The sequence below is a fragment of the Gavialis gangeticus genome, unplaced genomic scaffold (genome assembly GCF_001723915.1).
Source record: "Gavialis gangeticus isolate Ggan-Ray unplaced genomic scaffold, GavGan_comp1, whole genome shotgun sequence".
Classification (NCBI taxonomy): domain Eukaryota; kingdom Metazoa; phylum Chordata; order Crocodylia; family Gavialidae; genus Gavialis; species Gavialis gangeticus.
The window spans coordinates 57,831,506-57,847,573 of record NW_017729032.1 but is presented as its reverse complement, the minus strand read 5'-3'; the positions used below and the strand labels follow the sequence as shown (position 1 = coordinate 57,847,573).

Below are 16,068 nucleotides of genomic sequence, written 5' to 3'. Positions count from 1 at the left end.
ATAGCCCTTGACATTCACCGCCCAGTCATGCGTTGGGTCTGCTTCAACCGTCAGGTTCTCGTTTGCCCATTTGCTGAGCCTGTTTAAGTCAGCCTGGATCGCCCTCATGTCTTCTGGTGTGGATGCTTTGCCCCAAAGTTTGGTGTCATCAGCGAACTTGGCCAGTCAGCTTCTGACTCCAGTGTCCACTCATTAACAAGTTAATTAGCAAGGAGTAACACCTACAAAACCACAGACTAAGGAGAGGAAAGAATCAATACAGACAATCAACTGCCCCAAGACAGAGACAGTCAGTTGCTCAAGCACCCATGGCACGAGTTTTGCCTGTCAGCAGCTGGGGGTACAGGGCCCCACAACCCAGAACCCCGCACCTATCTCCTCGACAGCTGGCAGGCTATGTGGCCACAGCAGGGGCTACTATCCCTGCAGCTTTCACCCTGCTGCGCCTTAACACACACAGTGTCCCCCATGTCACAAATTTTCCTTGTCCACAGCTTGAGGTGGAGTTCCCCCCAAACCCCTGCACCTATCTTCTTGAAACTTGACAGGCTTTGTGGCCTCACCAGGGGCCACCACCCCTACAGTTTTCACCTCCCCCTGAGATGTACCACATACACGTGACATGAATTTTGCTTTCAAGAAATTTGGGGTGCAGTTCCCCCTGAACCCCTGCACCGATCTTCTTGAAGCTTAGCAGGATTCATGCTCTCAGCAGAGGCTACCACCCCTGCAAGTTTCATCCAAATCAGACAAAAAAAATGAAGTTATAGATATTTGATTGATTCCCCATTATACCCTATGGCTGGATCTCCGAGGCGGCTCCGAAGCTTTGGAAAGCCTAAAGAAGCCAGCGCTTCGATCCGGACACGCTGCTTCAGATGCTGAAGTGTCCGAAGCTTCTCCAGATCCGAAGCATGGTCTGAAGCCTTGCACAGCCCTAGTACTTGTGCATACTGTGCAGTCAACATCTTGAGTAGACATGGCTTTTGTTCATATACGTTAAATTAACTAATTACAGCAAATGCAAATAATATAGATATCATCATCCAAAAATAGCCCTGACCAATTATAAAACACAAAATAGTGTTCAGATTAATGGACATCTTCCAAGAATTGCCATCTGTGAATCACAATGATTTGCTAACTGACCCCATTATCACTTCTTGTTTTCAAAATAGTATCCTTTTCAATGACTGGTTCCACCACAGGACTGGGGGCCTGTTGTGTCAGGCACTGAACAAACATGGAATAGTACAGTTCTACCCACAAAATTTATAAACTAAATCGATAACCAGGTGCAGTTTCTGTGAAAAAGCTATAGTATAGCTCACAGGCAGAGAGAATAATTTGATGGAGATGAATGTCATGTTAGTTCTTTGAATAGTTTCTTGATTGTTTGGGGGTTTTTCGGGGGGGGCAGGGGGCGCAGATTATATTTTTTATGAAGAGAAGACATAATGGGAAAGAAAAGTAGAGGATAAAGTTTGTAGGGACACAAGCCAAAATGTATGATAGTAAGAGGTCCAGGTGTGGAATAGAGCTGAGGTGAAGTGTCTGTGAGAGAGACATTTAGAGCAACCAACCAATCAGCACAAGGCAGAAAGCACAATCCGAGCAGTAGAAAAATTTCTAAATATCCAAATGTCCTTGCTTTGGGTGATTCTGCAGCTGCTTCAGCTGCCTGGAATCTGGCTGGCTCTGCACAACAATTTTCCCCCAAACAGAACAATGTCTTCTTTTGTTTTGTTCAGATGACTGCTATTCTTCCTGTAGGACTGACTCCTGGGTCTGGCTTTGACATGTTCCATTGGTGTGCAAGGTTTATTTTTTACCTTGGCAGAGTACCAGTCACTTTATTTTTGAAAATGAAATTGTTTTCCTACATGTAGTAGCATAACTGTTTAACATTCTTACCATAGTACTGCTGCTGTTCTAGATTCCTGTTATATAGTACTTTGGAAAGATTCAAGAGCTTTCTTTGGTATTAGGGTAGGGTTTTGTCCTGCTGCCTGAAAGTCTCCAAACTAGGGATCACACTAGAGTCTGGGAGCTGTAGTGCGACATTCTGATAATACTTTTTAACTCCTCCATATGGTGTGGTGGTTGAGATTTTTCTTAACTCTGTTTACATATATAAACAGAGGGAGGGGAAGAGGGGGGAAGGACTTCTCTCATATTGACTGTGTGTAGCTGGCCAGTGATTGTCATGCTTCCCTAAGGTCTCTTCCAATCCCAGTGCTTTGGGGGAGGGATCGAAAAACTGCATAAAAGGCAGTATTGTTTGAACTGCCCTGCTTTCTGTCACCCATGTCACAAGTTTAGCTTGTCAGCAGCCTGAGGTGTAGTTTCCCAGAAACCCCAGCAACTATCTCCTTGGAACCTGGCAGGCTTTGTGGCCTCATCAGGGGCTGGCTTGCCTGCATTTTTCACCCCCTGTGCCTTCATACATACACATGACATGAGTTTTGCTTGTCAGCAGCAGAAACTCCTGGACCTATCATCTTGAAACGTGGCAAACTTCAAGGCCTCAGAAGGGGCTCCCATCCCTTCAGGTTTAATCCAAATCAGGCAAGAAGTGACAAATTTATAGGCAGTTTCGTGCTTCCCCATTATATCCTATGGACAAAATGTTGAAACAGCAAAACAGTTTCAACAAAACGAAACGGAACAGTGCTTTTGAAATGAAACAAAACTCAAAATGAAACACTGCCCCATCAAAATGTTGAAATGGAAGTCGAAATGAAACGGTGCTGTTTTGCACAGCCCTAGTATCAAGCTCCAGTAAGAGCTCAGACACCCAAAACATTCAGACTCCAGATAATGGACCCTCAAAGCACCAGGAGGCATGGAGCCAAGGAAATCTACTTGGGAGGGAGGTGGTTATCTTGGAGCTTGGGCCTATATGCTTACAGTTGGCTGCTAAGAGTGCATGGTACAGCAAACAATGAGAACACCAGAGTTCATAGTCAGCTGTGAATCTAGATTTTCTTAAATATATTCAAATCCTAGACATTTCAGACAAAACATTTTTGGTTTGATGAACTGGCTTTTCTCATGAAACAGTTTCTCTTAAAAATTCTAACCAAATCTATTATTAATGAATAACAGAGTCATATGACATGGTTAATTGTTTTGTTATGGAACACATCTATCAGATTACACAAAGGAAAGAAGGAAGGAAGGAAGTTCTTCACTGGACACATCTACGTGGGGCACTGACTATGCAGCAGCTGAAAAATACTGCACAGTAGCATGTCACACCGCAGACAGTGCTAATATGTTACTGAGCAGTATTATTAAGATACTGCACAGTAGTGCCACCTAAAAAGAAGCTTGCCAGTTCTACTGCACAGTAACTCCGGTTGCTACTCATTTATTTAGTACTAAGTAATATAAGTACTAAATATAAGTGCTAATATAAGTACTACAAAATGCACAATAACAACTGTGCAGTAGCATCTCAATTAGATGCAACTACTAATCAGCAGAAATCTTTTTTTAATGAAATAGAATCAAATATGTGCCTATCTTGGACAATGGGTAATTAGGATATCCCTGTAACTTTAGTCATTTGGTTTCTTTTCCTATATTTATTTGCAGAATTTGCATTCAGGTGCCTTAACCTGAACCAATTTGTATAATATATCTGCTTTATGTTCATGAAACTAATTACAAACAAAAACAGTAACCACCATCCCAGTGCCATTCTACACTGTTTTTGAATAATTTCCTTAGGCATTACTTAATCTTGAAGAATCAAGGAAGACTTTGCTTAGATGTGATGATACGGGTGCAGCTCTTGGTAAGGCTTCCTTAAAGGGGAATTTTCACCTACACAGTTGTCTCCATGTTTCTTGTGTGTGGTCCTTTTTGCCAGAAATGAAAGTAAAGAAAAGAATACTTCTTGGAAGGCAGGCCTGAGGGAAGGTCATCAGGTGACAATGTTAGGACTGAAAGGCAAGTTCTAATCCTAGACTTTATTGATATAAAACTCATTAGGCTTTTGCTTTAAGTCACTTAAGGAAACTACTTAGAAACAGTTGACAAATCAGATATTGAAAAAAAATGTGGGATTGTTTCCCAAAATATACAGAGTTTCAATCTCCTTTACTTTGAATCAGCATCATACCTAGACTCCTGGCAGCCCTGGATGAACTTTCAGTATTGGGCCCTCCACCAGATAATGATAATAATGTTAACAACTATTATTTTCACCAAGTTGAGGCTCCCTTTCCATCCGGGCCCTGGGCAGCTGCCCAGTTTGCCCATGCCTATTTCCAGTCCAGCTTGTAATGTGGCATCTGTAATGTTACTTGAATTCACTTAGACAAACAAAAAGTAAAACTGAAAAATATGAAATTCTCACCAGTATATTTATATAAAAGACCATGTACATATTTATGTAAAGCTTACATTAAAATGGCATGTTGTCATTTAACAACATCATATTATGTGAGCATTAATTCTTTGCATTCTTCTGAGGGATGCTTTATTTTTCACATGACTCTCACTGGTGCTATTAAGTTGAGCTCACATCAGATGAGATGCAAACGTTCCCAGTGGGATGAAATAGTTCTGTATTGCCCTGTCTAAAGTGATATGTGCACTGTCTGCCTGAGAACAGTTTCCCATTAGCCAAGTTCAAAGTAAGTGAACAATATTTTTAATGTTTCTACTAGAAATATTTTGCTAAAGACACTGTTGGGAAATAGGGACTTGTTACTCACTTATGAATAAAAAGTCAAGATTTCTATTCCTTGCAATGGTGAAAATTTCAATTGAAATTGAGGCCACTTTCTACAATCATGTAGTTTCCATTATGTTCCATTACAACATAGTCAAGAACAAAATTTGGGAAGAGTTGATATTATCAGATAGAGGTTTGGTGCATTTTTCTTTTATTTATTTTTCCCCATTAAAATGGAAAGAAAAAGTAAATCAAAGGAAGCAGAAGAAAATGCAGCTGTATACTGTTGAATGAAAATGAATTTGAAAACAAGAATGAGAAATCTAAGACTGACATGCTTTGACAAACATGCTTAGAAGGAATACTTTTATATTTACAGGTTTTATCTGGGGTGAAATTAAGCAGATGTGGGATGGTGGACTTCAGGATTACATTCATGACTGGTGGAACCTAATGGATTTCGTGATGAACTCCTTATACTTGGCAACAATTTCTTTGAAACTTGTTGCCTACTCAAAGGTAATTATTCATTTATAGTTCAGCTAAACTTGATGAGCAAATATTTTAGGGTCTAAGCTCATTTTTTTGCTTTACTCCTGTACTTGATTCTTTCTTCAGAGTCATGGTAACGTAGCTGTACAGTGTTCTCAATTAATCTTTTGCATCTATGGTGAGACATTAAACCACAATAATAGGAATCAAGGGAGCTGTTTTTTTGTTCCTGGTAGGACAATTATATGCAATAATCTTACTAATGTGCTTTTAGTTTTTCCCAAATGAGAATGAGTTAATACTTCTTATATATATCACAGGGATGTTAGGAGGCTAAATTCATCAGTGCCTGTACATGGCATTTGAAGACTGTTTGGTGAGAAGTGTTATAAAATGCAAAGGCTTACTATTATTCAGTGTGGGCATTTGTCCAAGAATGTTTGTGTCAGAGAATCTATCCATAATTTCTTGAAATGTGGCTTTATTTTCATGTTTGTTCAGAAAAAATGTATAATGTTTTGAAATAGGTTGCATAAAAAAGTAACTCCCAAATTAGAAAAATAAACCCCCCTAAAAAGGAAGATTCTCACATTTTGGTTTTGATATTCAAAATTAACCCAATTTAATCAATTAACTGAAATATTTTGGTAGGGGGGTGGGGGGAGGGTTTGCTCAACAGGAATATAGTTAGTTAAAATATGTCCATTTTGCTTATCTAGCTCTTTTTTGTGATTTTAATAAAACTGACATTTTCAATATTTAAAATATAATCCTTAGACTTGTTCATTCTCTTCAAAACTCTGAAGCACATTGCATTTTCCCTGTTTTCCATGTAAATCAATAACATCATGAATATTCATAATAAAATGGTATATTCAGATTTCAGAATGGTCTTGGTTAATAGAATACTATCACATGAAAAATTTGTCATGACCTGTCCCATAGCTCTCACTATGCCATGGCCAAAATAACTTGCTTATTGGCTTGCCATCATCATCATTTAGTTAATGATGTACTTCAGCTGTTTTGCCACCAGCCATCCAATATGTACTTGGGCATATATTCACCTGTGCCAAAACGCATTGGCTCAGTAAAAGGAGAGCAGGTATGAAGGAGATGGATATAACTTTCTATTCTCAAGCCACAGCTGTTCTGGCTGCAGCTTTGGTAAATGTTTAAATCAGTTTAAGAGCTTCTCTAATTTATGCCATTTGGCCATATGTCCAGAAGGGTCCATATGCCAGCTGATAATTGATAGAGTGAAACAGAGACCTTACACAATTCTGATTCATCACCTCCCTTTTATGACACATCCCTACACCCAGCAGGGTGGAAGTGGCTGGCCATGCTAACTTTAAACCCTCTAGGGTGCCTCTGAGCTATGACTAAAACCCAGACCCTCTGCACTGCTCAAAAGTGGTCTTGGGAGGCACTGATATTCTAAGCTAGTGAACTGTTCTGTCATTTAAAAATATCACTTCACAACAGCTATTTCACTGTTCCAAATTGCAGAATGATAAGCACATTGATAATGCAAAACCCTTCTTAAGCATTGTAGATGTCCAATTATTCATTTTAGAATTAATTTGAAACCACAATAATCCTTTCATCTCTCAAACAGCTTGTGTCGTTGGTAATCAAGGTGACAGTGTCTGGAATAATATGCATCCATTACCTTCCAAATTAACGTTATGATGCCAATCATAATCAAAATGTAAACACAATCCACAAAACATAGCCTGTAGTTCTGCGGCTCTCCTTGCTGTTTATTTTAGATCTAACTATCCTTTGTTCTTCCTTTTTTCACCTCCATTTTCACTGAAATGATTAAAACAGAGACCACAAACAATGCAAATGATGCAATGAACTGAAATAATGAAAGGTTAACTTAGTAACTGCCTGCATTCATTTCAAATTCTCAAAATATAGTTTCCCAGCTGTACAATAAATGAGGTTGAAAGGGGTTCCAAATGCTACCATTGCTTCTATTCTGATAAATGCCCATTACTTTTATTTGCCAAACCTTGCGTGCCTGTTTTTCCTGAAATATAGTTTTGCTTGTATTTGTTGCAATAAATATATATGCCCAATTCTCAGATATGCTCCAGCTGCTGAGAATCATTCCAACAACACAGAACAGTCAGACAGCCCTCCTAAATAAACTCCTTTGTGTAAAAAGAATAGTACTTCTATGCCCTAGCAGATATTCCCAAGAAAAAATAATATTACTCGTGCTTTAAAGCAACAAGCGGATGACTATTCCTTATAGCAGCCCATAAGGTGGACTAAGTTATACCCAGGGCCGGTTCCAGAGTCATAGAAATGTAAAGGTGACTTAGAACCATCTTCGCTTATTTCTTACCCCAGTTTCAAGATGGGATAGATGTTTCATATCTTTATTGGCTCTTCCAGTCCATTCATAGCATCTGATCAAGTAAGTTGTTGTCTACAAGAGCTCATAGTTCTGAACCAAATAGCCCTAAATACCACTCAGAGGAAGGGCTCATCTATGCCTGTTGATAAGGATGAAGATAAAAATAATGCTATACCTATTAAAAATGGAAAAGAAATTAAAAAGACGTTTAAGTTATTCAGTACATATTCCATTATATAGTCTGTCTGTCTGCATTATTAAATTATACATGGTTATAACTGCCATACATTTTATGTTCATAAAGGCATGATCGATTTTAAGAGACCAGTTTTGATTGACAATTATAAACATAATTAGATCTATCTGTATTTTAAGAAAAATGGTAACAATTGTATTATGACCAAAGGATGCAAAGGATGTTGTGGTCATGGGTGATATAAATTACCCTGACATCAACTAGGAGGAGCAATCAGCCAGGTCTAGCCACTCATGAAGGTTCCTGACGTGCGTCCAGGACCTACACCTCATGCAGGAGGTACTCATCCCCACTAGGGAAAACGCCTTACTGGATCTGGTGTTAGCCTCTGCGGATGACCTGGTGGGGGAGGTGCTAGTACAAGGGAGGCTAGGGGACAGTGATCATGAAATGATTCAGTTCACTATTCAGAGAAAGGTGGGGAGGGTAACTAGCACAGCGCAAATGCTTGACTTTAGGAAAGCCAACTTCGATGTGCTCAGGGCAGTAGTCAGGGAGGCACTCGGAGCCCAGGGTGTAGCTAGTATGGGGGTCCAGGAAAGGTGGTCCTTCCTCAACGAGGCTATCCTTGGGGTGCAGTAGGGCGCAATTCCTCTGCGCAGGAAGGTGGGAAAAGGGTCCAAGAAACCTTCATGGCTGAGCGTGGATATCCAGGCTGGCCTGAGGGCAAAAAAAAAAGCGTACTAGCGGTGGAAGCAGGGGACAGGGACCAAGGAGGAGTACACCACCCTGACCCGAACTTGCAGGGATTTGGTAAGGGAGGCTAAAGCAGCACTGGAGCTTAGATTAACTTCTGGGATTAAGGATAACAAAAAGTCCTTCTTCAAGTATATAGGTAGCAAGAAGAAGTCTCGGGGTAACATTGGACCCCTATGGGGCAGGGCAGGGCAGGGCAGGGCAGGGCAGGGCAGTTGGTGACGGACGCGCGAGAGAAGGCAGAACTCTTCAACAAGTTCTTTGCCTCCGTGTTCCTGTCTGCTGACAATGGGGTGCTCTTGGGTGATAGCATAGAGAGGCCCAGGAAGGATGCGAGTCCCCCGACTGTTAGTTCAGACCTAGTTAAGGATTACCTGGAGGGCTTAGATGTGTCCAAGTCAGCGGGCCCGGATGACCTTCATCCGCGGGTGCTGAGGGAATTGGCTGGTGTCATTGCGGAGCCATTGGCACGGCTGTTCGAGGACTCCTGGTGCTCGGGCCAAGTCCCTGAGGACTGGAAAAGGGCCAGTGTGGTCCCTATTTTCAAGAAGGGGAGGAAGGAAGAGCCTGGCAACTACAGGCCAGTCAGCCTCACTTCTATCCTGGGGAAGGTCTTTGAAAAAATTATCAAGGGCCACATTTGTGAGAGCCCTGCAGGGGAAGTGATGTTGAGGGGTAACCAGCATGGGTTCGTGCCAGGCCAATCCTGCCTGACTAACCTGGTCTCTTTCTATGACCAGGTAACAAAGAGCTTAGATGGGAAGGAGGAAGTCGATGTCATCTTCTTGGACTTCCAGAAGGCCTTCGACACAGTGTCCCACCCAATTCTGGTGGGCAAGCTGAGGGACTGCGGCATTGACGAATGCACGGTCACATGGGTGGCAAACTGGCTCCAGGGGCGCACCCAGAGTGTGGTGGTGGACGGGTCGATGTCGACCTGGGGGGGTGTGGGCAGCGGAGTCCCCCAGGGCTCGGTCCTTGGGCCGGTGCTGTTCAACATCTTCATTAGCGACCTGGACGAGGGTGTGGAGAGCACCCTGTTCAAGTTCGCTGATGACACCAAGCTGTGGGGTAAAGTGAATACACTGGCAGGCAGGGACCACATCCAGGCAGACCTGGATAGGTTAGAGAAGTGGGCGGATCTGAACAGGATGCGGTTCAACAAGGACAAGTGCAGGGTGCTGCACCTGGGGAGAGTGAACCAGCATTATGGTTATAGGTTAGGAGCTGACCCTCTCAGCAGCACAGAGGCAGAGACTGATCTTGGAGTCAGGATTGACTCCAGGATGAATATGAGTCACCAATGCGACAAAGCAATAGGCAGAGCCAACCGCACCCTGTCGTGCATCAACAGGGGCATCACTAACAGGTCCAGAGAGGTCTTGCTCCCCCTCTATGTGGCGCTGGTCAGGCTGCAACTGGAGTACTGTGTCCAGTTCTGGGCGCCGCACTTCAAGAGGGACATAGAGAACCTGGAGAGGGTCCAGAGGAGGTCCACTCGTATGGTTGGGGGCCTCTGTGGCCAGCCCTATGAGGAGAGGCTGAGGGACCTGAATCTCTTCAGTCTCTGCAAGAGGAGACTGAGGGGGGATCTTGTGGCTGGCTACAGATTTATCAGGGGCTAGCAGCAGGGACTCAGGGAAAGTCTGTTCAGCAGGACCCCCCTTGGAGTCACCAGGAACAATGGCCACAAGCTGAGGGAGGATAGGTTTAGGTTAGATGTTAAGAAGAACTACTTCACGGTAAGGGTGGCCAGAGCCTGGAATAGGCTTCCCAGAGAGGTGGTGCTCTCACCTTCCCTGGAAATCTTCAAGAGGAGACTGGATAGGCACCTGGCTGGGGTCTTATGACCCCTTCGACCCCCAATGTTCATTCCTGCCCATGGCAGGGGGTCAGACTCGATGATCTGTCCAGGTCCCTTCCGATTCATTGATTCTATGATTCTGTGAGCAAATGGTATGTTTTGCACTGGTATATCAAATTCCACTTTCTGTATCAGATGCAAACCCCATTAGTTTTATTATATTCAAGGATGCTTTATGAAACTTAAGTGTGCTTTCTACTGCTGTGTATTTTCACCTATAAGAGATTGCCCATGGGTGATTTTATTGAACAAGTGGTACTTGTCCACTAACATGAAATGGTGTCTAAATCTTCTACTTTTGGGGCAGAAGTTTATAGCTGGAGTGGAATCCTGCTCTGAAAAGTGACTGTATAGTGACATTGTAGGGCTATGTACTTATTGTCTCAGTCAGCTTCATATTGTATGTTCTTGCTTAACAGTAAAAAGATGCGGGGGGGGGCGGGTTCCAAGTTACTAGCGCTTCAAAAACTGGGACCTTCTGATTATCTCTTTGCCATTGTAAAATGATTGTGTGATTAATGTTTGGTCAGTTCCAAAGACCAGGCAGTCACCTAGATAGTAACTCCATAGTAAAGAAAAACATACACTCTTTTCTTCACAAATGTTGCAGTTGGCCTGATTTTCCCTTGTCATTTCCCCCTCATTTTCTGAAATGCAGCCTTAGCTGTAAGGTTGTGGCAAACTTTATAAAATAATAAGAACTTACATATATGTAGCATCTTTCAGCCAAAAGGTTCAAAGCAAGGTGGCTATTTTTTTTTTACCCTTTCATTCTAGATAAGAAAAATGTGCTACCAAGAATTGTATACGATTTGACCAAGGTCAGACAGATGGTCAGTGGCAGAAGTGTGACTAGAACCAGGTCTTCTGATTCACATCTCTATAATTAGACCATATTACACCTCCTTATGCCCTTGCAAGTTGTAGTTTTCTTTTAGAGGAGCAGGGAAGAGTACCTGGCCACTTTCCCAGTGCTTACAGCTGGCTGAGATGTTAATCTTTGTTTGAATTTCTGTGAATAATCATCATTAAGAGATGTTATTTCATATTCCTTTGGTGTAATTTATATTCATGATACTTTTGCTTTTAAGTCCTAATGCTTATTCTACTCATGCCTTGCTTTCTTCCACTTTCAATGAATGTGGCTTATGTATTTTTCCTTAGCTTGCTAGTAGATGATATGTAATATTAAACAGTTATTAAATGGATGACTACCTCTGCTGCATGCAAAGGTTGTATATGAGTTTAAAGTGGTATGTGGAAGCTGTTAAGATATTTCCCATTTTGGCTATACACAAGCAACATAAAAACCCAAATACTGTGGTTTGCCATAAGCTGATTGATGTAACATAATGACCCACACAGAGCCTGCTTCAAAGCTCAGTTGAAGTTAGACCTTTGCAACACTGAACAGCAGAATGAATGCCATAAACTACTGAAGAGGCAAGGCATATGTCTGTGCTTTGCTGCCTTTGAATCATCAAGTGGCCATTGCCACAAACAACATGCAACACTGTATACCACACTGGCTAGTGTCTTAAATGACAAATCTCACTGTCCTATAGTTGCTTCTTACAGATCTTGGTGTGATGTAAATTTTATAGTGAGTACCATTAAGCATGAATCTTGAATCAACAAACTGTGCTTATAATACTAATAATAATTGCATATATTAAATATTCAAAGATATGAGGAAACGGGTTATATGAGCAATTTACAGAAACTAGTAGAAGTTGGCAATTTTGATTTGCATAGTTGAGTGTCTGCAATAAGTGTACTTCTTGGCTTTTTCTGCTTTCCTTTCACCTGAGTGCCTTAAGCTATACCATCAGCTGTTCTCTCTTTCTTACTTTGGTCCAATAAATATATAATTATTCCATGTATTGTGGAACAGATTTAACAGGAGAGAATGAGAGAATAATTTCCCTCCTTTACTACCAAAACCTTATAAACCTGGAATGAGGGCACTCCCTTGGGGGGTAGGAGATGTTGCTCCCTGGCTGTGAGGAGACTCTGCCGAAAAAGGAGGCAGCACCCAGCTGGATCCAACTCTTCCTTGAGCCTGTTGGGGATTCCAGTGCCCTGTGCACTGTTCCCACCTTCCTGCTGCCTGAGACCAGATCAGGGAGGCAGCATGAGGGTGGCTGGGTATACTGATGGCCAAAGGCAACAGGGATGGCATGACATTGGAAGCCTTCCAAGTCTGTACTTCCTCAAGCCCACCTGGGCCTCCAGGCTGCCCTTCTGCTGTCTCTCCATGCTGCCACATGAGCAGAGCAACCCATTCCTGGTCAGTCCCAGGTGGAGGGGAGGCAGCAGGGATAGCGCACAAAGCCCCAGTGGGGTCGGGGAAGTGTTGGATCCGGCTGGGTGCCACCTTCAAACTAGGGTAGCCCCTGGCCCACTAGCAGCCTGCCCAGGCAGTCCCAGGGCGCATTGCCACCATGGAGAAAAGAACCAAGGATCCCGCAACTAAGAGGCTGCTTGACCTGACAACAGCTCACCACCCCAAGCTGCAGGAGAGGCAGGTAGGCTCCAGAAAAAAAAAAAAAAAAATCAACCCCTTGCCACTTTTGCCTTCAGTAGGTGCCTATGGCAGCCAGGCACCTGCTGAAGGCAGAAGAAATAAGGTTCCTGTGTGGGGCACGAGCCAGGCTGTGGCTATAGACCCGGGGTTCTGATCCCCTGATGTTTAGTTTAGCAAGAGGGAGAGGTGGACTCATAACGGTTGCAAAAGTACTTTCTTTTATTTAGTCCCTTTTTACATGTGCTCCACTGATACAGATGTGGCTGCACAGGCAGTTACACTTGGTTACACATGACACTCAATCCCGAACTGACGACAGACAACGTTTCTTACATGTACACCACTGGTGTAAACGTGGCTGTAGGGTGGATTCTGTCCTAATCCAGGCAAGAGACGAAAGGAAGAAAATAACAAACTCGTTGGATCTACGTTCGGGTGAGGCTGGGGAAACGATCGAGAATCTGTCCTGTTCGCTGGAACGAATGCGCGAAAAAACTCGACTGTTCTCGGGAAAACAATAAAGCGGTGGACGCCTTGAGAACTAAAAGAAAACCGATTGGCAAATTGTTCTCCAGAGACAGGAGAAGCTGTGGGAAGTTGGCCAGGCCTTCCCAGCGAGCGATGGAAGCTCCAGCTACTTGGCTAGGTGAGCGGGCGATGGATGCTGCGCGCTGCTCTGCTGTTCTTTCCGCTCTTCCTCTCAGGTGGAGAACTCTGCCCCACCTTTATGGGCCTGATGACAAGCCCGGATTTAAGCCCTTTCGATTGGTCCACCGGGTTCCCCACAGGGGCGGGGCTTAGCACATGGCCAGAGACCATGCGGACGGGGTCTTCCCAGCACATGGCCAGGGGCCATACAGCGGGGTCTCCTGAGCACATGGCCAAGGGGCCATGCAGCAGGCCAAATGGGGGCTTTCCCAGATAGAAGGAAGAGTGCTTCACGGCACCTATTGCTGGGCAGAGCTTGCAGAGCCCAGCCGGAGCGTGACATGCCCCCTGCCGTCAAGCACTCGACTTAACGTTTAAACATATACTACAACAATACAATATAAATACAAATTAATGCTTGACTACACATGATTAAAATTAACTAAAACCTTATTACCAAAACAAATAACATTATTAACAGTAAACAATAACGGGCTCGAGTGACTCCGGACAATCTGAGTCACTCCGAATAGCCAAAGCCAAAAGTGTCAGCCAAAGCTGAAAGTGTCAGCCAAAGCCTCCTGGCCCTCATCCCCCAGTCTGCACAGCTGGCTCTTTGTTAAGACGCTACAGCTTAAAAGGAAGCCAAACATGGCCCGTTCACGAGGAGATCGGTCTGGTGGTGGTCGGCGAGCTTGGAATATGCCACCATGGTCTCTCGAGGCAGCGACGTTGGTTCCTCCGCCCGCTGATGGGGCGCTCTCCTTTTCCCTCGGCCGGAATGTGACCGTGGGTCTCCACATTACACAGTCGAATGCAGCGGGGGTGAGGGAGAACACCCATTCCTTCTCTCCGGCTGTCAGGGAGAGGTATCCTGACACCTCCATGCCTTGTGAGCCACCCGCTTGGTGGAAGGTTATATGGGCCTGTAGATCTTCTGGGGTCGTCATCGATCGGTGGCCACTACCCCATGAGCAGTGGGCAATTAGGCCCGCTTGTACTTCATCTCCCTCCGCTGAGGATCCCATCCTCATCACCATGTGCGGGGCGCGAGCCAGGCTGTGGCTATAGCCCTGGGCTTCTGATCCCCTGATGTTAGTTTAGCGAGAGGGAGAGGTGGACTCGTAACAGTTGCAAAAGTACTTTCTTTTATTTAGTCCCTTTTTACATGCGCTTCACTGATATAGATGTGGCTGCGCAGGCAGTTACACTTGGTTACACACAACACTCAATCCCGAACTGGCGACAGACAACGTTTCTTACTTGTACACCACTGGTGTAAACGTGGCCAGGCCTTCCCAGCGAGCGATGGAAGCTCCGGCTTCTCGGCTAGCTGAGCGGGCGTTGGATGCTGCGCGCTGCTCTGCTGTTCTTTCCACTCTTTCTCTTGGGTGGAGAACTCCGCCCCAGCTTTATAGGCCTGATGACAAGCCTGGATTTAAGCCCTTTCGATTGGTCCACCGGGTTCCCCACAGGGACAGGGCTTAGCACATGGCCAGAGACCATGCGGATGGGGTCTTTCCAGCACATGGCCAGGGGCCATACAGCGGGGTCTCCTGAGCACATGGCCAAGGGGCCATGCAGCAGGCCAAACAGGGACTTTCCCAGATAGAAGGAAGAGTGCTTGGCGGCACCTATTGCTGGGCAGAGCTTGCACAGCGTGACAGGTCCTAATCCTTTTTTTCTGAGGAGCTTGCCCACATCTCCCGCAGCTGGGAGGTGAGCTGACAGCTGCATCATTGCACTTTGCAACATTGCAAACTGAACTACATCCAGAGGTAGTTTAGTTTGCAATGAGGCAAAGTCATTTTAAACCCCCCAAACTGGTGCATGTGTAATGCATGGCACCATTAAGCCACTCAAATTGCATTTTTGTCATGCGTACATCGTGATGACCATCATGTGTACAAGTACCCTAAAAATCTGGTCCGCGGTGAGGTATCATTTTATAATGATTCAGATTAGGACAAAGCCTAACTGATTTCCTATGTTGCTCACATGTGGTCCAAATATGACATCTAAACAATTTCCACATCCCACTTTTAGAGTTGCACACAGTCTTGTGGCACATCCCAGCTCTAATTTCTGGCTATTGAATAAATGGGGGAGGGATGGCACCACATCCTTCTTTTCTGCTTTACTCATCAGAGCTTAGGAATCTTCTTTCAACAGAGCTAGGGGTGGAATCCTCTGAAGCCTGACTCCAGTGCCCTTCTGAAACTCCATCTCTCAAATCCTCCCTCTGCAAAATTGTGCGTATCTTTCTTCCCCTCCTCTCCTATCACCTTCCCACTCTTTCAATGGCTACCCATCTACCAGGCTCAATCTGTTCAGGTCATTTTCAGCTCTCTCCTTCATATTCCTTATTTAAAAAAACAAGCTCTTAACACTTGGACTGGTTGCATGTTAATACCTTTTAAGTGGCTTAAAGCACTCATTATTCATCTTAATGGTATGCTACTCTAGGGCAGTATTATCTGAAATCTGCCTAATTTTCTCTTGTTCAATTAACATGTGGCCACTC

The 16,068-nt window shown here is 44.1% G+C and overlaps 1 protein-coding gene across 1 annotated transcript in view; it reads left to right on the top strand.

Annotated features, from left to right (window-relative positions):
• Positions 1-16,068, top strand: part of TRPC4 (transient receptor potential cation channel subfamily C member 4) — a 308,233-nt gene that overhangs the window by 248,094 nt on the left and 44,071 nt on the right. The window contains exon 5 of the mRNA XM_019525278.1: positions 5,067-5,206. Coding sequence (XP_019380823.1) covers positions 5,067-5,206 — 140 coding nt within the window. The remainder of the gene's footprint in view (positions 1-5,066; positions 5,207-16,068) is intronic.